Source organism: Osmerus eperlanus, chromosome 14 (genome assembly GCF_963692335.1).
Source record: "Osmerus eperlanus chromosome 14, fOsmEpe2.1, whole genome shotgun sequence".
Lineage (NCBI taxonomy): Eukaryota > Metazoa > Chordata > Actinopteri > Osmeriformes > Osmeridae > Osmerus > Osmerus eperlanus.
Window position 1 is genome coordinate 10,588,853 of NC_085031.1, and position 25,357 is coordinate 10,614,209.

Consider the following 25,357-nt stretch of genomic DNA (forward strand, 5'->3'; position numbering starts at 1 on the left):
GAAGGATTTGATTGCGATTCACAAAGGGTGGGTGGCGTTGAACAAGAGAACAGAGTTAGAAAGCCACTGAGGTGGTAGAGAGGGAGAGACAGAAGAACAGCAAAATAGTCACAGCAAGCTATTTGGAGAGGTTTGGTTAGGACAAGGGATGTTTGGGGACTTGCTTGCCAAGCAGGAACAAAGACAGAGAGGAATCACAAAGGCCAGGACGGCCTTGCAACCTTATCACGCAAACAACTGCAAGACTAAGGTCCTCCCCCCAGACACCATTGAACAAATATGTAGCAAATATGTAGCATGCCAACAACTAATCAGAAAACTGTCGTACTGTCTCTTCTATCTAAGGTTGTATTCTGTTCAAAACTTCATTTGGTGTGATATAGTTAAAGTGTTCATTGTGGACCAGTGACAAAACCAAGAGAGCGATGACAGATGGTTTGTTTTGACCTCTGTTGCCTGGGAGATGGAACACAGATGCAAACACTGGGGTCAAAGATCGGGTCCAGTTATGGAATTTCCAGAGACCCAAGATATAGAACAGTTTGTACAGCTTGAAGTCTGTCTCTCTGAATGTAACAAGTTGGCTTGTGAGTGTTGTATTTAACAGGCTGAGACGAAAGGTGTGTTTGTGTGGCGTTTAACAGCAGAGGCCTTTCGAGGATTTTGTCATGCTGGTGGGAAATCTCTCCCCTTAAGGGTGTAATTGATCTGTTGTTTCCGACTGTAACATTGGAGCACAGCAGAGATGAGGGGGGCGGAGGGTGGGGGGGGGTGAGGGTCAATGTCGGTCATGACCCCCCCTGACCATCTCACTGACATGGGACATCCTTTGCGGTAAAATTCATCTTAAAATAGCGGCACAGTCATTTGCACCACCTGACACACTGGCAAACGGCGATTACTCATCGTGTGGTGGAGGTTAGGTTGTGACAAATCTCCCCGCAAATACAAGAATACGCTGTTTCATAATCAGAAACTTAAGGTATGAGATCTTTATAAACGCCAACATTTTGACTAAATGTTAATTTTCCTTGACAAAACCATTTCCAGGCCATGGCTGTCTGTTACACCATGTGAAACAAAACAATAAGTGACACTTGCCACTGCACAACTAGCAGCAAGGAAAGAATTCTGCCATGGTGGGAAAAACACCTGCTGTGTCACGACGTCTGCTTGAAACCAACCCCACACGCTCACAACACCACAATAACAGCCACCTGTTAGGACGGGAATACAAATAGCACTCGACTACAATAGAGCGGGCCAAGAATACTCCTCGCTTCAACCTGACACCTGCTATGGCCTAGCGAGCTAACACCGGCACAGTGTGTCACATACCACAGTGTGTACACTTGAAACAGCACAACACAGCCACATGCCTTGGCTTAGCACTTATCAGTGTTATGTAAAATGATTGTCCCAGAGGAGAAATAACACTTGAGTGTTTGGTGTACTGTGCATGAACGTACAGTAAACACACAATGACAGTCCTGTACTGTTTGTGCTGTACCATTGTTGTTACTAAAGCATATCGAACCGCAATGCAGGTACGCTGACAATGCAGGTGAAATGTTACGATTTATTAGAGCAGATGTAGAAAGAGTGGACCAGTGCTAGCGCACTAGGAATCCATGTTGTTGCATCCAATAGTTGCAAGAGCACTATTTATCATAAGGATTCAATCTGTTTCATTTACCTGGTACCCTTACGTAATCAACTAAGGAATGGAAGGACAGAAGCACAGAAGATCATTGACAGAGATCCAATACATGTGCACACACACTTCCTGACTATAATTAGATTAGTTTCCTAATGAAAAAATATGATCAGTTCTTGTTATCTATGAAAATCTTTCATTACCCAAATGCGTGCCTAATCAGTCTATCCTTCATGGCCGGCAAATTAAAAAAGTTTATTGTGTACCTAGCATGTATGTTACCATGCAAATAAAGGGTAACTTGTTAAGAAGAATATACGTTTGCATGCTAGTCCATCTTCAGGAATGAGGTTAGTCTCATGTCTGTGGTAAATGAGCTGACCAAAAGAGCTTGTCCAGGGTTTGCAGTTGTACTTATCTGTTTCTGCAGAACTCATTTAATTACCAGCCAGACCCCTTTCTCCATCTCAGTTTTTCCTACTTTTCTCTCATTCCACCAGGTCTTTATAGCTATCTGTTGACTACTTATTTCTCTCTCCTCACATCCTCCCTTTCCCAGCTCCAGTGCTACAGAAAGCAGACTGGATTGAAGGAGAGGATTTAGAGGCTGATAGAATGTATCTTTTCGTATTAAAAGGAAATCTCACATCTCCTGTGTGGGAACCCAAGACAAAGCCTTGCCTGTGGGAATGGTCTGAGTGTGGGAATTACTACTGGGTAATCACATTTTCACCCCCTGAATCGATTGGTTTAGAACATTCCACTTATGTCTGCCTATAAGATTACCAGTGCATCTGGAGGGCACCAATTTCAAAAGGGGGTGGATACGATTCAACATAGTTTCTTAGAATTGTTACATTTTTCCATTGCTACTGTCACCACACACACTGAAGCTAAATACTACAGTAAAAAAGAAAAAGATATATCTTTGTGTGTCTTCTATTTAGTGGACATCTCAACACCTCAGTGTCTGAACCGACTGGATGGAATCTTACAGCTATTAACCACTCACAGTCCTCTTTAGAAAGTCATCATCAACTCAGCTTAAGCCCAAAGCCTACATGGGGTCTCCACTGTAACCCCCCCCCCCCTCCCGCCACCCCCACACCCCTCCAGTCTTGTTAGTGTACTGTCCATTAAGCAAGGCAAAGGCTTTGTTTATTTTAGCTTAGTGTGCTGGCTTAGCTCATCTCAGAGGACATTTAAATACCCAATGACCTTATTGAAAACTGTTTCAACATTACAACATGAAAGTTTGGAAGATATCAGCTTACACCATGCTTGATACTACAGTATCACCATTTAAGGTACAAGAAGATTTGGCATCCATTTTAATGAGAAAATGCTAACCTCAGGTTATGGCATGTAAAGGGGCCAAACTGCGTGGAGGAAGAATTGAAACAGATAACTCTGGAATGCAGGTTTGTCTGTTCTGAAAAAATGTCTAATCTTCAATCAGGTGGGCAAATGTGTTTTGTTGTCAAGATAACGTGCATGCTATGTAGCAGAAACATCCTGTCCGACATTTTCTTTATCGGGACGATACTGTATCACCATTTTTGTCTGAAAAACACAACGACGAGGTAAGTGACGCACTAACCTCCTCATCCTGCCTCAGAGAAGTTCTGAAGGAAACACGAGCAACAGAATTATTTTTGAAAATTTCCAACAGTGATTCCGCTTGGTCAGAAAAGTCCAGGAAGTTAGTGGCTCATGGACTTCATAGACATAAATCTTTCTTGAACAATCCAACATCCCCCAAATTCCCCCTTTGCCCACCCCCCAGATGACCCCACCCTTGCCCTTCCACCCCTCTGACCCCACTGTTGACCCCTTTGTTGGAGCGAGATCCCTGGAACCAGCTAATTACAGGTTTCAGCGTCTGCCAGGCAGTAGTCCTCAAAAGCCCCCGTCGACATTCCTACGCGTTGCTGAGTCACTTTGTGTATGGATGTATTGTTCAGTTGTATAACAGTGTGCCTTACGCTTAAGTGGATTTATTCACGACTGCTTGCTGTGATGCCCTGCATGTGTCGCCTGATGTGTTTGTGTGTCAGTCTGTATGTGTGTGTTTGTATAGAATTTCTCTCTGCCTAGTCTCTGGGTAGAGGCAGACACGTCTAAGTGTGTGTGAGATCAGGCATGAATGCTTTTTAGCTGTGCACAAGGCCACTTTGCCTCTCACTTAGCCTTAGCACGGTGCAAGCACTCCTGATGGCCCCTAACCTGCAGAGCAAACACACAGAGTAGAGGGAATCCAATCTGGAGCCTTGGCCCCAACAGAACCCAATCACACAGTTGGGTTGGCATGAAAGGACTTCGCTCGTTGAGGGTTCACCAGCTCATTTCAAGCGCGCCCAAGCCAAAGACGTTCGCGTCACAGTCAGGGGTTAAGCTGATGCATGAAGTGTGTGTGTGTGTCTTGCACACTTTCTTCTTTTCATTTGATCCATCCCTATTTTTCTTTTCTTTTCAACTTTGTAAACTGTGATGTAGGTCCAGTGAGAGCTCCTCTCAGACTTACCCCAGCCTTGGGCTTGGTTCCTGATGCCGACACTAAGGATGAGGCTGGGGCTGGGGCTGAGGTTGAGGCTGCATGGCTCAGTGCAGTAGATGTTTGTTGTGGATGTAGGATGTTGACAGACTGACAGGAGCTGGTGAGGGAGCAAGCTCCTTTCACTGAACATAGATCCATATCCTAGAAACAGACAACCAGGATGAGCAATGACATTGGAAGCTATCCTTTTTGTAACTTTTAAAATATATTTTCACAACAACTAAGTCTCCACGGAAAGAAAAGGAACTTCTAATGAAAAAGTTGATGCCCTTCTGCTCAAATCTACAGACTACAAGGTACAGTGTGTGGTAGGGTACAGTGCGCACGATACAATGTGTGACCTGCAGACAACAGACTAATGCACATTGCATGGTGGTGACATACGGACCGACTGTTCCCTGCGCCGCAGCGTGGGGGTGTTGGCCATGGAGGAGGCAGTGCTGCTTAGGGCGTTCTCAATCTCCTGGTCCAGCTGGTCCAATTTCATTAACAGCAGAACCATGGAGTCCAGACGAGACCGCTCCTCCCTAGAACTCTGCAAGCACAGCCAGAAGGACAGATCGACGAAGAGACAGACAGACAGAAAGACAGACAGACAGACAGACAGACAGACAGACAAGGTACTCCTATTTAATCTGTAAGAGGGTAGTGCACAAACAGTAGCAATATATCTCTAGCCTTGTGTTAGTCAAAAATTAAGTAAACTGATTCATGCCATTCATGTCATCATCTCAATATATTAGCCAGCTTCTCCCTGGCCTTGTTTGGTCCAAGTCCTACCCTCCTTTGAAGAAAATGTATCTAGCAGTCCTGCATTTTACCAATTACCATCCCAAATACAGACAGAACTAAAGAAAGAGTGTTGTCATTGTCATGTCACTTTGCTTTATATTGTGCACTTGTTAGAAATATCATGCCTCTTCACCCTCGGATTCTGTAATTGCATCAGTCACAAGCGGTCAACCTGGCACTAAGTAAGGACATTCATCTGTCAGGTGCTGCCAGTCTGCCCTGGCAGGGTCAGGCTGTGCCGTCCACGTGGGCATAACACAAGGCGCCCTCTGAAAAGAACAAATTGAACTAGAGAGGTTACAATTTCAGGTGTGCTTGCATCCATTGCAGGTGGGTCCGTTATTATTTGTTAAAAAGCATTATCTCTACTGAAATCTTTATTCCAACATTACCATCTGCAAACTGAAAATATTCCCCCAAAAACGTAAATAAGCTTAAAATATTTTTGGGGAAAACTGGCTGACATAACAAGTTTACTGGAAGCAATACTTGACAGTAACAACATCCCTGGTCTGAAGACTCTGCGCTCATGTGACCGGCTATCCATGCTGTAAGTAGGATCTCTCAAACCATTGATCCTTGGGCCTACTGTAGCCCTGCATGTTTTTAGATGTTTATCTGCTCCAAATGACTGGGTTGGCAAAACAAAAGTTGGAAGCAAGATACCACTAATAAGTGTGTCCTTTTTGCACCTTCCCCCACCACATGGAATTGTTTTCTTTATGTATATTTGAGACCACACATTAGTAGATGTAGGCCTACGTTTCAACTATATGGAAATGGATTATGAGGTTGATTGGATTAAATTAGAAAAAACGAGGCACAATTTTCACTCATCTGTCCATATTTTTTTTGTGTGCAGATGGGAGAGAAATGCCTGTGGCAAGCTAAGTAGCTAGATAGAGCGAAGGGCAGTTTGTAACGCTCAGAATGTACAGTAGCTTTAAAACAGGGGAACTCGTCGGACAGCTGTCTTACCACTTTAGGTAGTTAGCGAGCTGCTAAAATAATGTTCTACTATAGGTAACTTATCACCAGGCCTGGTAATCACGCGTGTGTTGGTGACATTAGTGATGTTTCTGACTGTGGCTAGCGAGTTAGCCACTGTTAGCCTAACTTTGTCAATGTAGTGCTAAAATTAAGGGACAAGCTACGGGTCGGAAAATAAAAAATTATAAATAAATATGTGAGATAACATATGCTGACGCAAGCACACCCAATGAGGGGTTTAATCAAACCTCAAGTGAGGAAACCTCAGCAACATGTATTTTGTGGGGCATGACATCCTTGTCAATTCACTTAATGCTGAGTCTGTTTCAGAAGTTACAACAGGCACAAGTCCCTGTATCAAAAAGTGAGTGAGTTTTATTTATTTTTATCCACATCTCAGTTTTGATAGAATGAGCCTTCTTGTGACCCTTGTGATTGGCTGAGGTGCAATGTAGCAGATGGTCTAAAAGCATTCCAGAGATTGCTATCAGCAAAGGCGTTGATTCAATATAGACCACAAGAAGGAATTGGCCTGAAATCAATGAACTGAGTCTCAGTTTGAACTGCCACGGACCACAAAACTTCCCAACCCATTCAGTCCTGTCCTTCCTTCCCATCCTGCCCTTTTCTCCTCCTCTGGCTGTCTACTTCCCTCCCTCGTCCTGATTTCCTCCTCTGCCCTCTTCTTCTTCTGTGTTTTTCCCATCTTCCACTCAGTCCAGTCTTGCACTGACCTCAGGTGGTGAGTTGCTGGTAAGACATGCCTCCCTCAATTCCACCTCTACTTGTCATGTTTTTAATTCGTCTCAGCGTTCCAACTTTTCCACGTAAAAAAAAGAAATTGTCTGCTCCCTTATTTCCCGACTTTCCTACTTTCATTCCATCACTATTGACAATCCCAATTTCCTGTCTCTTTCTGTCCTGCTTTACTCCAGTCCAGAGGTCGATGTTAAATGTCGCCTTTTTTTCATTTTTTTTTCCTGATGTTCCTTCTCTTTTTACTTCTCTTTTTCACTTTCCTCTCTTTCAGTCATTCTATCTTTTTCCTGCTCTCTCATTTGCCAATTCTCTCTCTCTCTTTCTCTCTCTCTCTCTCTCTCTCTCTCTCTCTCTCTCTCTCTCTCTCTCTCTCTCTCTCTCTCTCTCTCTCTCTCTGTCTCTCTTTCTCTCTTTCTCTCTCTCTCTCTCTCTCCAGCTTTCCTTGGTTAGAGAAGAGTAGATTACATCATCAGTGATGGCTCATTAGTCTCAAACAAAGCCTTTTACAATCAGTACAGACAGACCCTGTGTAACCGCTTTACAAGAGTGAGCTCACACCCCGTTTGTGTGTGCGTGTGTGTGTCTGAAGAGGTTGAGTTGAGTTTGTGTGTTAAAGCAAGAATACAGGCAGTACGTGTTGGAATACATTTCTGCTTACATTCTGCTTAGTTTGTCTGCAGATATGTGAGTGTGTGTGTGCTTGTGTGTGTGTGTGTGTGTGTGTGTGTGTGTGTGTGTGTGTGTGTGTGTGTGTGTGTGTGTGTGTGTGTGTGTGTGTGTGTGTGTGTGTGTGTGTGTGTGTGTGTGAGTGAGTGAGTGTGTGAGTGTTGGTGAGAAGAGCATCATCCAACTAACTATGATTTTGGTTCCCTCATGGTTGCTATTCAAACCATGAGGGTGTGTGAGAGATACTGCTATGGGTCAGGAGAAAACCAGATAGGCTGACGTATATATGTCAAGGGACTCAGAACTGCTGTGAAAATATGACCAGCACAACTCTGTGACTGACTTCCCAACTCACATCTTGTGACTCGTCTTACACTTATTTTCAAGTTAACATTGAATTAGCCAGCCAGCGGTTCCTGCTGGGTGTGCTGAGCGGGTCCCAGGAATGGTAACTGTGTATATTATGGAATGGTTAGGAGCGGGGATGCCTTGACTTCTCTCTGATGCTAATGCTCTAACACTAAGTGTATTCTGGCAACTCAGGCAATCCCGATGCCATGCTGTTATGTGACAAATAACTTCTCAATAAGGGTTGATTGAGTGAACAAAAGAAGCTGGGCCCTAATGACAACAACAAAAACAACAACAACGTGCATTCTCTTAGCCAAGGAGCATCATCTTTTGGGGTGGGGTGAAAGGGGAGTGGGACATTCCAGTGGTTTGGTGGCTCCTCTCAAGTAGTTTTTTGATCTTTACAGTCGTGTTTTTTTTTTGCATTTCACCACCACTTCCTGTTGTTTGGGATGGGAGAGTTCCCACACTGACTGACCTCCCAAAAGCCCCCTTTCCACTCTCTCTCTCTCCGTCATAGCTCTGTCATACATCCCTTCAGCCCACTTCTCCAGACTTCATGGAAGACAGCTTGCTAGTGATGCAAAATATTTTAAAGATAGGGAGCTAGTCATTGTTTACAATATTACCACTGTATATTATGAAGACATATATTATATATTTACTGCTTCTCATCTCTACATATCAACACACAGATAACTTTGTCATCAAGTCAGAGTCTCACCTGCCAGTCTTTGGGTGTACTGTAGCCTACTCAGTCATTTGATATACTTAGTTGGGCTTGTTGAGTTTATATCAACATCAAATCTAGTTGTTCCTTACGTGGCGTGGGATTACAAAAAAGCAAGCAAAGTCTTGACTCATACTTAAAACTCCATGCCGACCTTCCCAAAAAGCATATTTGCAAAGTAAACTAGCCGCAGTCAATGCGCATCAAATCTCAAGACACCAAAGCCTTGCTGTCACAGTCCCTGGAGTGGGTTCAATGTGCTCCCATATGGTAGATGAATTGCTTTGGCGCCCTCCACTGTCACGGATGGACTCATTTTAGGTCAGTCAAGCCAACATGTTAAGCCAAGTTTTTTTGCTTCCTGCAATAAAAACGCCATAGGTTTTCCATGTTTTGGAATGTGCATGCATGTGTGTGTGTGTGTGATCTCACAGGGTCTCTCATCTTTGGCATTCAGTGGCGTGATGTCCGTCATGGAAGGAAAGAGCTCCACCACAGCTACGTAAACCCCAGATTCAAGCCAAAGCATCAACACTACGCAACATCCAGAGGGATTGCGAAATCTTGCAGCATTTTGAGAAACTGCCTACAGATTTCACTGGAGAACATCACCTCTCTCTCCACGAGGTATTAAAGTAGAAAAGTGGCAGAGCGCATATGTTACTCTTTAAACTAAAGCAATCAACCCCCAGTCTTTCCAACAGCACACTCAATTTCCAGTCTGAGATCTTGGCAGTATTATAAGTTATATTTGGTAAGAATTTTAATATAAATCCCTTTAACAGCTCTGTGTTTACTTAATGTGCTATGTAAACAAACGCAAAGGTAAAAGCCTATGGAATATCAGAGGACTTAACTCTTGTTAAATATAGTTGAGTGAGTGTTGTGCTTGGATAAGGACATCTCCAAACAGCATGCCTACTTAATGGGCCTTGGCTTATAAATAATTGCTTTATTGTAGTTTCCCCAATGAGATAGATTTTCAGCTAACTCTCACACATATGTTAGGTATTTTGGCTGGTCACAGTTGTGAGATGGCAACACAACTAAATGAACAGTGTCGGGCTTTTGAGCTGCATCAGTAACTAAGTGTGTAAACAGCAATGGATGTTTGGCTGACAGGGAGCTTGTTCAGAGGCTTTTACCTCAGGGATGTCTTGGCAGGTACAAGCAAGTGTCACCACACTGTATTGAACCCCCTCACACACACACACACACAGCACTCACACAGAAACACACACAGTCTTCATGCCCTTATAGGACCTTGTTTTGCAAGCCAAGCTAGGCTGAGGGTAGAACATTTTACAGATCCCCTGGTCACAGTTATGAAAGCATGTGAAAGTGAAGTAATTGTTTTCCGAGAGGATGGCCAGAGTGCGGTACCGAAAAGATTTGTGGATTTGCTTCATAACATTCAGCACCCAAGAAATGTGTTGATTGTATGTTGATATAACAAAGGAACTGCTTTCGAAGACTCTGCTCCCTTTAGTAAAACGTCTTCATGTGCAAATATCAAAACCACAGTCTTCAACAAATGTCTTATGATGATGTTGTTTTTTCAAATTTTCTTGAAACGAAAGTGTAACTCCATACAGCTAATATGCTAACTGAAGCTCTTTCAGTTACCATATACCAACAGTACCAACCCCAAAACAATTGTAAACTTTTTCACATACCTTTCTCATGCGCACCTTCACTGGGTTATCCTCCATCTTTCTCTCAGAGTCTCTTCTCCCCTCTGGAGCTTCAGAAACCAGATGAGGGCTGTGGGGGTTGCCAAGCTGCGCTAGCATCTCCATCTCCTCTATTTTAGAAAGTTTATCCTCAGGCTTCTCCCATTCTCTGTGACCATCTGCCACCTCTAATGCGGGTGACTCACCTGACGCCCTGCCTGGGGCCTGGTTTCCATAGTGACCCCCTGGTGAGGCCTTGTCATTGGTCACCTCGGGACATGCAGTCTGGTTTAGAACATTCTGCTCAAAGATTACATCGACTTGCATCCTATTCGGATGCTGGCTCACAAAATGGGTGGAATATTCCAAGGCCCTTTCTGATGGGTTCTCCAGGAGTGCAGGGCCTTCGTCTACCTCATGGTGGATAACCTCATGGATGGTGTCCAGCTTTGAACTGACGTCATTAGGAAGGCCTTGATCTTGAGGTGCTACTATGTTTTCAGAGTCTGGTAATGGTTTTACTAAAAAAGAACGGTCTTTGGAAGCAGTGGAACCCCTTGTGTTCTCCATTCGGGGGTCATTAGGGCTTCTCTTTGTCAAATCACAATGAGTTTTCTCTGTGGTTAATACCGCTTCCTGGATTTGGTCCAGTTTTGGTTTAATTTCAACACAGTTATCAGCAGATGAGGTTGCTCCATTGCTGTCTGTGATTTTCTGGTGGGCTTGTTCTCTATGGCTGTGCTCCACTTGGGCTGGGTCCATTTCTGCCATTTCATTGTCTTCTGTTTCTAGCACTGTCTGGTCTACAAAGGTTTCACAATCTTGTACCTTATCAATCAAAGTTATGTCCCAGTGATGATCTTGGTCTGCTTGACCACCGTCTAATTCCCTTTGTAACCCACAAACCTCAGCTGTCCTATGTTTGCATTCTGCCTGGTCACCATTCCCTATCTCTACTGAATGAAAAGCTTCTAAAGTCATATCACCATTAACTTTTCTGCCAGACACGACATCTCTTCCACACATCTTGGATTTTATTGAGCGGTTCAGTAACCCACCAAAGTCCACCTCATGATCCATGACAGGAATCCTGGTTGCCTCCAGTGTTGGATGATCCGTTTGCGGTTCCAGCTCAGAAAAAGCTGCGGTGGGTTGTGGAGACCCTGAGGGCTGAAGAGGTCTTGCTTGACAGTTGGTATTGCCCTCCCTCGTCTCCTGCGATTCTGGTGGTCCACCAGCTGAATCGGTCAGTGACAGTCTATTGTCCGGAGAGACAGAGACACATTGTTCCTCTCCAACAAATGAGGACTGAGGCGTCAAGAATTTGTCATGTCCAAAGTTGTGATTCCTGAACATGTCTGTACCATCCTCACATTTGCTGTCTAGAATGCTTACCTCATCATGGCTACTATGGACTATACAGATTAGAGAGATGCTGTGATCCATACAGGGGTTGGAGAGAGATGAGCACTTTGTAAAATCCTCCTTGTGTGCTTGTTTTAGATGTCCTTCTCCCGACTCATGTAACAATTGGGTGACATCGTCAACATCCACCACTTCTGTTGAGCCCTCATGGGACTCCTGTGAGCCCTCATGAAAAACAGGAGCCACAGTGGTACCACTGTCCACCACTTCCATACACCCTAATTCTGTATTCGCATTCACAAAACTGGGGGTTATGACCTCTGACCCTTGAACCGTCTCATCAGGGAGTGACTTATGACAGCACTCCGGCATGGAGGCACATCTCGCCCGCCGCCCCTGCTTGAACCCTTCCGTACCAACCAGAGGCCCTTCACTGCCAACGTCATGGCAACAGACCAGGTCCAGGTCGTCGTAGCTGTACTGTAATCCCGAGCGGTGAGTCACATGATCTTCCCAACTCTTTTTCCGTAGAGCTACAGGCATGGCGGAAGTCCACAGCTAGCCCATAAAGAGTTCTGTTCAAGACGTAGACAAATCCAAATGATGGAACAGCTCTGTTAAACTTCCTGTAAGAGAAGAGAAAAGGGGGTTGGCAGCAGTTACTTCAATTTCAAGTGCTTAAATTCTGTATGGACCTAACAGACTTTGCTGAGGGTAATATGGAGAATAATGTTACAGTTTGAAAGTAAATAGCTGAGTGAGTAGGGAAGAAGTTAAAGAAGGGCGTGCACAATCATGTTCCCTCTTGTGTTCACTACTAATGTGTAAACTCAGCTGTGCCTTTGTAAGCTGACATGATTCCCAGTAGTATAGAGACACACATGGAAAAGCCATGACTTTCATGCACAGTTTTTCCAGCCTGCTCATTGGAAATTAATTATCTGCAATCAGTGACATGGGCAGGAAGAGATCAAAATGAAGACATTCTGTATTTCGACATTTCTAATAATAATAATAATAGTAATAATATATATATACTTTTTAAACTGCCTGGACAAAGAACAAGTGTGACAGGTTTAGACCCCAAACATTTACCGCACATAAAAACTTAACAGTCCGAATCAAGACAAAATGTACACAAGGAGAACTGGCAAGCTTGGCACAAACCCTGGCTCCCACATAAACGGTTCAAGCTCATGATCCTGAGGAGGAATTTACAAATATGATTGACAGTCCAAATGTTCCAAGGGGCCTGGGCAATTTGTCTGTACATTGACGTGAGCAAGAAAACATATTGGCTTCGCATGACTCTCTAGCGCGTCATAACATGGTTGTTAGAATCACTGCCTGGTTCTGTGCTGGCTGTAGTCACTGGCTGAGAATGTCTCTTTAGCTTTGGAAGGAGTACTGAGAAGTTCTGTGATGAAGGAGACAGGCATGCATATGATGCAGCAAAAAAAACTCCTATATATATTTCACAGCACCATAGTAAAGTAAGCAGTAGTTCTAAGAAAATCTATAGTCATGTTTACTAGGGAGTAACACAAAAATAATATTTAGGCTACATGTAATACATACAAATAAACAACGCTAACCCCGGAATATGTTGGTCATATAATTTAAACGACAATTTTTCAAGAAAATGCATTCTTGTTTAAAGTATCTCAAAAGTTAAAGCATTGTTTTTTTTATGTTTGAGACGGCAACATGCTCTTGATAGATCCGGCGCTGTAGACAAATTGCTTCGGTTGTGATTTTGTGACGACTGGAGTCTGACAGCTCTAATAACTGTGGTTTTTGCGACGGGAAGATCGTATAATTCCTGGGACAGCTGCTCGGAGCATAAAGTATTCCCTCATACATCTGTTCAGCAGTCTACAAAAGAAAACACATGAAATTAGCGTATTCGTTATGAGCTCTTTCCACGGCCTGTTTATCACAAGTTCGTACGCTAACGGCACCGACTAACACTTTCAAAGGAAACGAGTTGTTTGTGTCTAATATGACATTTCTGTTGACATGTATTACAAGCCGATAAATCGGCTTTGCAAAACTAATTTTCCCATTATGAGTCAGAGGAGAGTGTGTGGGGAGATTTTTGCTTGTGTGGCTGAATGTACTACTGCATGTGTGTCATCTGTTTTGTGGAAATAAATGTGTCACTTTCTCTTGAGGGAATGGTCTTGAGAAGATTTATGACAAATGTTTCCATCTTAATTGTAAATCCAGTGTTTTCAGGACCTCTGCAAGAATTATTTGCTGACACAAATCGGAAAATGGGATAAAAAAATATATATATATCAATGCCAGGAGGAATTCTGTAGAAACTAAAGTGTATCAAATGTTCTCACCACAGCAAAAAGATGTACACGTATCCTCAAATATTTGTCATGGTAATATTTACTCTTTATATGGTCATACATTGTAGTCCATAGTCAGTACTTGACCATAGTCACAGAAGATTCCCATTGCAGTCCATGATATAAGCAGCATGACTATAGTTTGAAAATAATCCATTCACCTCTCAGCACAGTTCCATTTCCATAGTTCCGAAAAACAATATCATAGGGTAAGAGAGAGTGGCAGTACTTTAGTAATTGAGTTAGTATTCCAATTAGTCTCTTCACACAATCTGAAGTGAGATGTCCTTCACTTAAGTGACACTTGAATCCAATCCACAAAGCCTCTTCAGAAATAAAACTCCTTTATCTTCCACCTATGATATCAATCCCAACTCAGGGTCCTAAAGGGTTGGCAGGTCCAAATCAGTCACTGTCGGTACCTTTACCAGGGAAAAGGAGCGCTGGGTAATGTGAGACCCTGAAGGCAGGCGCAATTCTGGAACCATTGTAAAAAATCTCTAGACAGCTTCCATCTTGATCACATTAGGGTTTTTGCTGACGACGAGCGCCTGGAGTAGGGGTAGTGTTGGAGAGAGGGGGGTGGCCGGTGCTTTTCCTCCCCTTCTCTCCTCCATCCTCCACTCCCTCCTCGTGGCTCCTGACAGGGAGTCTGAGTCACATCCACATCCTGGCTGATCCCAGGATATCTAGGCAGGCTTCTTCGTCATCTTCCTCTTTTTCAGTCCTCCTGTTTCTTCTCACTGTTGTAGAGATTGTCATCTCAAATCCTTCTCTTTCAGTCACTCAATTCTATCCTCCTCTCTTACTTGCCTGGCGTCTCTCTCTCTCTCTCTCTCTCTCTCTCTCTCTCTATCTCTCCCTATCTCTCTCTGCCCCCTCCCCAACCCACCCACCCCACTCTATCTCTCTTTCTCTCCAAGCTGGGAGAGGCTTTCTCCAGTTGCTTTTGATTAGTAACAGACAGGCAGCTTGGTAAAAAACTGGATGTTGGCCAAGTGAGATTGCAGTCATGTTTTGGCAGTCATTTCTGAGGCATGTGTTTTTTTCGTTACACAGTGTGTCGCCTTGTAACTGCACAGGCATCCTTGCACAAACACTTTGGCGCTGTAGAAAGATACAGACTGCCACATGTTTACAGACATTCCTGAAGAATATGACGCTCTTGCAAAAATACAAACTAAGTGGTTAAAGACGCATGTCTTATTTTCAAAGACGCATCTGGATGAAAACGTGTAACACCCACACAAGTCTTTAAAGAAAAATAATGGTTTCATAGTGTATATTTGCAGCTCTGATTATACATGACCTAATATAGACTTTTCGTCATACACAAACATCACAGGAGACGGTATCACTGAGGACTATTTGAACAAAAGTATTTAGTTCTATATTTTCACTCAGGTCTAAATGTTACCAATGGCCATACCTCTGGATGAGATCTGCAAGCATATGATGGGGAGGATGTAGGGGTTGGGGGGCTCTTGAGGGCCATAAAAAGCAGTGAAGTGCTCCATACACAGAGCTCAATCTGGTCCTGACTGGGTTTCAGAAGTCCAATATCGACTGATAGAAAGACCAGGAGGTTTGCCCTATGTGTATTCCAATCTGCTGACCGAATGTCTATTTCTATATCTGTCTTCTTTTACTCTCTCTGTTTAACTTTGTAGCAGACTCTAACTATGTAGCAATACAAAGTTGTTATTTCTCAAGTGTTCAACCACACCAATGCCGTACTGTGCATTTGTTTGTTGTCACTTCTGTTTCTGACACTAATGTCTTGATCCTGTTCTACTTCCCTCCAAAAAGCCTCCACCGTTTTCCACTTCGCTTCTGTCAGCTTCTCACTGTCCGCTTCTCTGTGTGTATGTGTGGCCAACATAGCTTATGTTATCCTACTTACAGTATGTTTATGTCTGTGTATGTGTCCTTGTGATTAATGTGAATTATTTTGTTGCCTTATTTTGCCTTCGCTGATTGTACAGCAGGCTAACACTGGTTGTGTTTAAATGCACTATATAGTAATACATTTAACTAGATTTTTTGTCTGTCAATGGGTTGTTCTTTTGATGCCTTGGGTTTGTCTTCTGGGCCTAGGCCTGCTGGAAGGTTTAACTGTCTCTAAACAAGCTGGATCCGAATGAATCCACAACAACTTTTCCCTCCAGGCCTCTGACCTCTCTGCTCCAGATCATCCAGCTGGAGCGTTTCCTAGGGACCGCTGTGGGAACCTTGGTCCCATCCTATTTCAGGTTGGCCATGTTGGCTCACCAACACCAGATGTTTTGGCTAGTCCAGACTCTTCTGAAGCATGACACATGAGTGACTGCGGTCACGGCAACAGCAGTGTTACGACCGTCACGGTAACTGGTAACTGAAGCAGAGGTTTAGACTACCAAAATGACTGAAATTATCTATTCATTACCCTCCCGTGAACAAGAAAACTGGGTCTGTAATTTGGAGACAGCTTTGGCTTTCCTGCTTTCGTGTGGTCACATAATGATGAACTAACATATTCGCTCAGATGTTAGTTCAAAGTAGGGTATGGCAATGTGAAAACGAATCAATGAGCCCCCTGCAAAATGCCCATTTGCCATTTTGCATACACCATACTCCCTTCTTCATTTTACTCTTTGTGTTCGTTTAACTCGCTCTACCTTTTCCATGATAACCGTTTAAACTTACCATGTCAGTCTCTTTGCTCGAACATTGTAAAAATAATCTAGTAAACTGTTGCATGTGTCCAAGTGCGTGGGGGTGGGTGAAAATGATTAAATGCATATTTAAGTGTGTGTGAGCATGTTTGTCTAAGATGAGTCACAATAACAGGCTAGCTTTGCTCTGGTTGTGACTGGTTGAGACCATATGTGAGTGCATGTGTGCGTGTGTGTGTGAAGCATGGCAGCTACAAGACCACAGACATCACATGGCCATCAGGAGCTGAAGAAAGCCCCATTCATGATGCTCCCATAGTCCACTACTGTTCTACTCTCCACCTCCTAAGTGGAGCATAGAGAGCCCAAAGGAAACAGTCTCAAATTCCTTGCTGATATAGTTTATTATTGGAAAAAATCCAGTGTAAATCATGGGCACTAAAGGGTACAAGCTCAATGCCTCTGCAGGAAAATGCGGGTGATGGTACAAAAAAAGAAATAAAAAAAATATTTAAAAAATCTGGTCCCGCCCAATTTTTTGGGAGTTCTGACGTGTACAAAGCATGCTTTGAGTACATTGTGGTTAGGCTCTTTTTAGGCTACCTCAAACCGACTGTGCTCTAAAAACAGTCCTGGGATTGATTTACAGTTGAGTAAATATATTTTGAAAATCCATTTGGTGATCTAAAAATAACATCAACCATCCAGTCCATGATCATTCCCTTCACTCTCTCTCCCAAACCATATGCAGTAGTTATCTGTTGTACTTCCATTTAACCAGGAATATGTTGGGTTTTTTCCAAGTCATTGAGACGTGGAGGTGGAAACCACCTTTTGTGATTGAGGTCAACAGGTTCAGGAAAATCAAAAGTGCATTGAAAGTCACAGAACAAATCAAGAAAACGAAACTCTGAGTGTATTTGGGGTGGCAGTAGGGGGTAAGTGGGTTTGGGTTGGGGGGGGGAATTGCACTTTTGGTCATGGGTTATAGTGCGACTGTTACCGTGGGAACAGGAAGTCCGGGTTATTGTGGATACAGGCCATAACAATCTCCAGGCTAAAGTAATCAATCTAATCTTCTCTTGAGGGGGTCTGTGCGGCCTGGCGGGAGGTTCTGTGTGTGTGTGTACTGTATATGTCTGTAAGTATGTGAGAGAGGCAGAAAGAGACTAAAAGAGAGTGTGGTCAGGAGAGGGTTCTTTGAGAGTTCTCAACATTGGGCCTCTCAGTATCTTTGCTCTTGTTTATCCATAACCAGAGGTGGCACCACAGGTCCAAAAGTGGTGGGGCAAAATCTGGGACATATCAGGGTCCTTTCTTCGGGACCAGTCTATATTTTAGAATCAGAATCAGAATCAGAATTCGGTTTATTCGCCTGTATGTTATACAAACACGGAATTTACTGTGGCAGGGAGGTGCAAAACATACATACAGACATATGCAGATCTTAAATTAAGTAAAAGTACAAAAGTTTAACTATTTCTAAGAACTAAACAATCTAAGAATACAACAATTTAAATATAAAATAAAATATATATAAAAATAAGAATAGAATAAACAAGTCAACTTCTGTGTCCTATTTGTATTTTTTGTTGATTGACAATGGACCTAATTATAACACACACATAATTCTAAATAATCACAGCCAAAAACAGCAACAGCAAAAAAAAAACACTGTAGTTTAAAACAGAAAACTAGAAAAACCGCACTACTGATAATATAAATACTAATTTTAGCTCTGTTTTCGGTAACCATCTGCACTGACTCGTTTTTTAATACAGTCTATGCTCGATAGCGTTAGCAGCAATGCATGCTCGCCACACGTGTGCCGGCGGCTCTGTCCATAACAAGCGGTGTTGAGGTAGTTCATGTATGTTATTACAACATGGTTCTACATGGTTCTCAGTGCGTTGTGATTGGATGATGATGCTTTCTTAAAAGAAAAAAAGGAAAACTCCTTTCATGTCACATTATCACTTTGCCCTTTTAACACTTTGGACCCACTTTGCTCCCCCCCTCTGAGTGTATAAAGTATTTAAATTGTTAGACTCTGGTCTGGTTTGGGTTATATTAAGGGTTGTTTGTCTGTCTCAGTTTGTGTCCCTCACTACTGCTCAGTCCAAGAAGCCCCTGTTAGCTTGGAAAATGGACCTCCAAGCCAAAGTCTGGGCAACAGCTGGACCCCATTTGTAGCCTTTGACTCTCAAAGCACAGACCATCGAATACACACACCTGGGATAGCATGCTGACACATAAACACACAAACACACACACAGACACAAAGATAACATCTACACACTATGTGCAATTTTACTTTTGGTAAACTCCCACATTAATTGTTTCTATTGTTTTGGGAATGTGGGTATGTCTCCGAAACAATGAATGAAACTCAAAACAAAGCTTTATAATCTTCAGTCTTTCGTGTGTGTAACTGAAGTCTTTTGATTTTACACTTTCGGATTGATGCTTTTCTAGTGAATGAGTCCAGTGATACCTCAGTAATCAGTGGGGTATTGGAAAAAAGTTTGATTTAGTTGGCGTAAATCCCTCATTTTCATCTCTAGAGAATTGAGGAACACATTGTTTATTTTCAGAAAGGTCAAACGATTTGCAAAGAGCACAGTGTATGTTTCCATGCCAGAATGTAGAACAGAGTTTGTCAGACTAAGACCATTTTAGACAGGCCTATCGAATTGGGAACACACTGTACTGTCCATAGGCCATGCTTCCAAAGTGCAAAGAAAATGAATAAAAAATGTGTTTGCAAAGAAAAGGGTTTCAGAACAAAAGGAAATGTGTCTGCAACGTATTCCATACAGTAGGTCTTACTAAAAATCATTTTCAGGCTGTCATGACAGTACAAGAAAGAGAGAAAGAGAGAAACTGCATAGGTTTTTGTTTCAATAGTATTTTTTGCGTACTTTAGGAATTTGCAGCCTCACCCCCCAAGCACGTTTGGCAATATTATACACATGGTTGAATGTGCCTCCATGGCAAAACGTGGATAAGACGAGCTTGGGTAAATATTTATCTTGCCTTGAGGTCTCATGTGCAAAGCAAAGGGTTCGTTTACAGAACAGTATGGCGAAGAATGAGCAGAGAAGCAAAACACCTAGTTTTCAGGAAACTGTTTAACATTCCAACCCACACAGGAAGTGCACAGGTCAGATGAGCAGTGGCGTAGGTGTGGCTTGGCAGGGGTTCGAACCCCAGATTCCCATGCTTCTAACATTAGGCCAGGTTGACATCCTTAAGCTTTGAGAAACACAATTTGGCTTTGCAGTTACCACATAAAGCATCATGAAAATAAAACACCTGATGGCTGTAAAGGGCTTTATACCCTGGGTCATACAGAAAAAATTATTCCCAGGCATCCATTGGTAGGTTGAACTCCATGAGAAAAACAACGACACAGTCTGGTGAAGCTAGTGGGCATACAAACAGGTGAGCAGTCACTGTGGACAGTAGACAACGTTTGGACCAACTCCACCCTCATTCTGTCATCTATAATACCATAAAATATATGACAGAAACATGCTATAGGCCAAAGTCAATGAAGAAGGCTACAGGAGTGGGTTTTAGAATGTTGAGGGTTTGAACGGCATTTTTCTAAAAAACATTTGATGCACTGTTTGAAAACATGGTTTCCTAGATTGTAGTTGTCATTACAAAATTATAGACCATGTATATTGGAAGTAATTATATCACTAAAAGTTGGTTTGTCAAGGATTTGGGAAGGATTTGGACACAAGTCCTCACAGTCTAAACTCTGTCTGGCACTCAGTCTGTCTGTGTCTGCCTCTGTTTCCTGCATCAATTGACCTTGTTTACAAGGTGAGTTGTAGAAGACAGTTTTCAAAGAAATCACATGACATGTATCTTTTGATTAGACTCCATAAAACCAAAACAAACATAAGGCAGGAATCTAGGGACTTCCCTAGACCTGGGATTACCATTGCGATAGCGTACTGTATATAAGCATCACGATAAACCGAAACAAACAGAAAGATCATTTGGACACTGAAAGGAGTAGGATACCCTCAGCAAGCAGAAATCAGAATGGCAACATCATGCATTCCAGTGGTAAAGAGTTTTGAGTTTTTCTTCAGTAATTTAAATAGCTTTTCAAGTATTTCATAACATAAGCATTATCATGCTTAGGTTTTGATTCTGTATTTCTGTGTTTCACCATCCATTTTCACTTTTCTATCTCCACTCTTGCTGCGTAATTGTATTCAGCCCATGGTCTTTACCTCTCTGTGCGACTGACTGTTTCTAGAAGAGGGGATCCCTCACTGAATTGCTCCTCCTAAAGTTTCTTCCATTCTTCTCTTTGAGTTTTTCCTTGTCTTCTTCGAAGTTTTGAGCTGGTTTAGGTGCAGTTCTATGGGTGTTTGTGACGCTTTCTGTGACATTAGTTGGAATAAGGGCTACACAAACAAAACTTTGATAGGTTCACTGATATTGTAGCGTGTGATTTTCAGAGGTCTGAAAACGTCTTTCAAATATGACTTGCAAATATGACCTGCTTTCTGTTTGACTGAAGAGAAAATGAAAGTTATGAATAACATAATTGATTCATTCTTCAGACAGTGAAGGTGTTTTCTCTATTCATTCTTAGTCATCCTAAACTTGGTAGTATTTCATATAAAACGGGATATGAATAGGAATAATAATGTGTAATTTCTCTGCTCTCTCTTTCTTCTCTTTTTCACTATCTCTGTCTCTGTCTGTCTGCTTGCTCTATTTTATTCTCTTCTACTCAATTCTTTTCTCAGGGCAAACCAGAAACATTCCAAAACTGTCCAAAAGGAGACCCAGCACTTCCTGTTCCATATGATTTAAGGTTTCAAAACACAAATCATGCCTCTCTGCGTGTTGTCAGCAAACCCTCTCACATCACTCGTCTCCCAGTCCAGATTGTTACGGGGTCAAATGGAAAAAGCACCTCATTGATCCTCAAGAGTACTGACACCATCGGTAAACTCAAGCAGAAGTACCTCAAGAAGAGACAACCCACCGAAGGATGCTTGAACCTTGTCTTCAATGGCAAGCCCGTTAAGGATGACCAATGCCTGGGGGTACTGGGGGTGAAGGCTGGGGCCACTTTCATCATCTTTCAGAAATGCCTTGGAGGCTGACGCATATTTACTCAAAGGGCATCTGTTTTCTGTTTGCAATGTTTTGCTGGTATTTCAGAATGTTATTTTATTTTATCCTGAAAAAATCCCTCTAATCTATTATATCTTCAAAAAATTGCTGTTTCTCTGCTTTGTTTAGTGATACAACCAGTAAAAACAAGTTTAAATAATAATACAGTGAGTTTGAAATAATGGTGATAGGTTTTCTAGACTACTCTCTAGTGGTAACATTTTCTCAGATCTATGGAATTATCACAAAGCATGCAACTAGTCAATACAGCCACTAGATGTCATTCTTTATATTATTTATGTCAGACAATCCTTCAGCCTACCAAACTGACAACAAATTCATCCTGGAAACAAAAATGGACCCTGATTTTATTATGACGCGATATGACAACAGGGTGGGATTCTGTCTGGGCATATATCTGAAAAGAATTCTACAGCCTATTTCATTACACAGGCTATATAAATCAGACATGTGTTGCAAATGTTTCATATACATTATATAATACAGAATACTGACCAAATAAATGCTGAATGCACTATCAACATTACTTCAAAATGTTCCCCTGGTTCCTGTTTTGTCCCTCCTTCTGCTGTTGTTTAGGGGCAGGTGCATTTTGATACCATTAATAAATGCCAATATTAATTTGTTCAGTTTAAAACAAGGCAATATTAAAAATACAGTGCAGTCATAATCAAACTAGCCTGCAGCTGTGTTGTTTGATTCAGTCAGAATTCCATTTTGTACTCTGAGTCAAAGGTGTCACAGATAGGCCTACAACGTGTAGGCTACTTTGAGATAGGCTAGGTGTAGGCTACTTTTAGATAGGCTACGTGCAAGCTACTTTTAGATAGTCTACAGGTCGGGGGTTCACATTTCTGAATCATAGCTATGGACAATGTGCCTACTATTTAGAATCAGTTTTTTTTCAGTGTCATCTGACATACCAGCCTCAAATGTCACAAGCGTATCGTCATAACCCTGAGGGATTTTTCGGTGCAATGGGTGGAGCACCTGCAAGCAACTATTTTCTTCTCCATTTAGCAGACACTCTTACGTAAGTATCCAGTTAGCAGTGAAGACTGGAAGTCCAATTTAATTTAAGTCAAATTTTAATTTGACTTAATTAACTTTACGGCAAATTAGCACTTTCATTTTTGCTGATATCACAGTATTTTTAAAGTTTTGAATGATATGCCGACAAAAATATCTTGCAAGCAGATAATAGTAAATGTATTCAAATAAAATATTAACAAAAATTACGCAAGACTGTTCATTTTAAAGAGGTCTTGTGGAAAACATAAAAACAAGTTATCCAACACTGTGCACTAGCAATTGGCACATGAAGAGACCAAGTCAGACACGGACACAAAAAAATAAAATTCAAGTTATCCAGTCGTGAAATGCTTGTGATTGGAACACACACACACACAAAAAACACATCGTTACACGTTGGGTGAAATGACCCAACGTGTGGCTGCTCTGACTGTTCTGGCAGCTGTAAAATAACGTATTTGCTGGCGCGGGTGGGCTGTATGCATACCTGAGGAGTGAGTTTAATCTACATCGGCTACACTTAGTTACCACTCCCCGGTTCCCATCTACCTGCATACCTACCCTGCCTGTCATCTTGATCTGACATCCTAACACCCTTACTTCTTCATTGAATCTGTACGAGTCTGTGTCTTGTGCTTGGGTTTACTAGATCTGACAATAGCACAGAGTGTGAACGAAAGAGGGAGGACCAATACATCTAAATGCAAAATAATATTTTATTAAATTAATAGTAAAAGGAATAAAGCACCAAATAATACAAAATCATCATTCTAATTAAGAAGGAAGTCGCAGTGAAATAAAACTAGATGCCTAGGGTACAGGAGTTTGTATAGTAAAGAAGACTTAAAAATGTATTTGGAAAGCACATTAATCATTTTTTTCATCAGTTGTGAAGTGCATTAGGGGAAGTGCACATTGTGGTTTTTGACAGCATTATAATTGATGAATACATTTAATAAATACAATAAATAATATATCACAACATGTATACAACATTAAACACATGCTATGTTAGGGGACGGTTTTCCATTGGCCTTGTTGTAACTTCTTAATCCAAAGTGACTTTACATTAAAAACCATAACAAGACGCTCATTCTAGAAAAGTGTTTGGGTGATTAAAGCTACACAGATTGTGAGAAAACTAAACTTGTAGCTGATGCCAGTTGAAGCAGCAGCTGTGGTTGTCTTGACAACAGCAGTAGTTGTTTTTGTAGTACCAGCAGTAGTTGTGGTTTTAATAGAAGTATTTACTGGCACACTACCAGCTGTTGTCTTTGTGACAGCTGTTGTTTTTGTGACAGTGTTTGTGATTGTTGTTCCACCTGTGGCCATTGTTGCTGTGATACCGGCTGTTGTTTTTGTGGCACCGGTTGTTGTTTTTGAGACACCTGTTGTTGTGGGAACCACTGTGGTTGATGAAGAAGCAACTGTTGTTATTGTAGGGTGAGATGTTCTTGTTGTAGGAAGAGCTGTAGTTGTAGTAGTACCAGTGGTTGATGTTGTAGTGTCTGTGGTTGTAGTGGCACCAGCTGTTGTTCTTGTTGTAGAAGCAGCTGTGGATGTAGTAGGAACTGCTGTCGTTGTTGTAGAAGAGGTTGTGGTTGTTGTTGCACCAGTAATGGTTGCTGTTAAAGCAACCGTTGGTGTTGTTGGAGCAGCTGTAGTTGATATAAGTGCAGCTGTGCTTGCTGTGGTACTATTTGTGTTTGTTGTTGAGGCAGCTGTTGGTGTGGTAGCAGCAGCAGTGGATGTTGTAGGAACAATTGTGGCCGTGACAGGGACAGCTGTGGTTGAAGTAGGATCATTTGCTGATGTTGGGGCTGCTGTGGTTGATGCTGGGATAGCTGTGGTTGCTGTAGAAGCAATCGTGGTTGTTGTTTCAGCAGATGTGGTTGTAGGAGAAGCTGTGGTTGGTGTAGGTACAGCAGTGGTTGTTGGAGAAGCAGCTCTGTTTGTAGTAGGAGCAGCTGTGGTTGTTGCATCACTTTCTGTGGTTGTTGTAGGAGCAGCAGTGGTTGTTATATGAGCAGCTGTGGTTGTTGCAGGAACCGCTGTGGTTGTTGGAGAAGCAGCTGTGGTTGTTGTTGCAGCAGCTGTGGTTGTAGGAGCAGCTGTGGTTGTTGCAGGAACTGCTGTTGATGTTGGAAAATCAGCTGTGGTTGTTGTTGCAGCAGCTGTGGTTGTAGGAGCAGCTGTGGTTGTTGTAGGAGCAGCTGTGGTTTCTGTAGAAGCAATTGTGGTTGTTGTTGCAGCAGCTGTGGTTGTTGCGGCACTTGCTGTGGTAGCTAAGGTTTCTGTAGGAGCAGCTGTGGTTGTTGTAGGAACAGCTGTAGTTGTTGGAGAAGCAGCTGTGGTTGTTGTTGCAGCAGCTGTGGTTGTAGGAGCAGCTGTGATGGTTGTAGGAGCAACTGTGGTTGTTGTAGAAGCAGCTGTGGTTGTAGGAGCAGCTGTGGTTATTGTAGGAGCAGCTGTGGTTGTTGTAGAAGCAGCTGTGGTTGTTGAAGGAGCAGCTGTGGTTGTTGTAGAAGCAGCTGTGGTTGGTGTTGCAGCAGCCGTGTTTGTTGTAAGAATAGCTGTGGTTGTTGTAGGAGAAGCAGTA

The 25,357-nt window shown here is 42.4% G+C and overlaps 1 protein-coding gene across 1 annotated transcript in view; it reads right to left on the reverse strand.

The window, feature by feature from the left end:
- Positions 1-14,655, reverse strand: part of dlc1 (DLC1 Rho GTPase activating protein) — a 72,198-nt gene extending 57,543 nt beyond the window's left edge. Inside the window, exons 1-4 of the mRNA XM_062478570.1 lie at positions 13,892-14,655; positions 10,179-12,166; positions 4,603-4,749; positions 4,182-4,355 (exon numbers count right to left, since the gene is read on the reverse strand). Of these exons, the coding sequence (XP_062334554.1) occupies positions 4,182-4,355; positions 4,603-4,749; positions 10,179-12,083 (2,226 nt within the window). The 5' untranslated portion in view covers positions 12,084-12,166; positions 13,892-14,655. The remainder of the gene's footprint in view (positions 1-4,181; positions 4,356-4,602; positions 4,750-10,178; positions 12,167-13,891) is intronic.
- Positions 14,656-25,357: the final 10,702 nt, after the last annotated feature.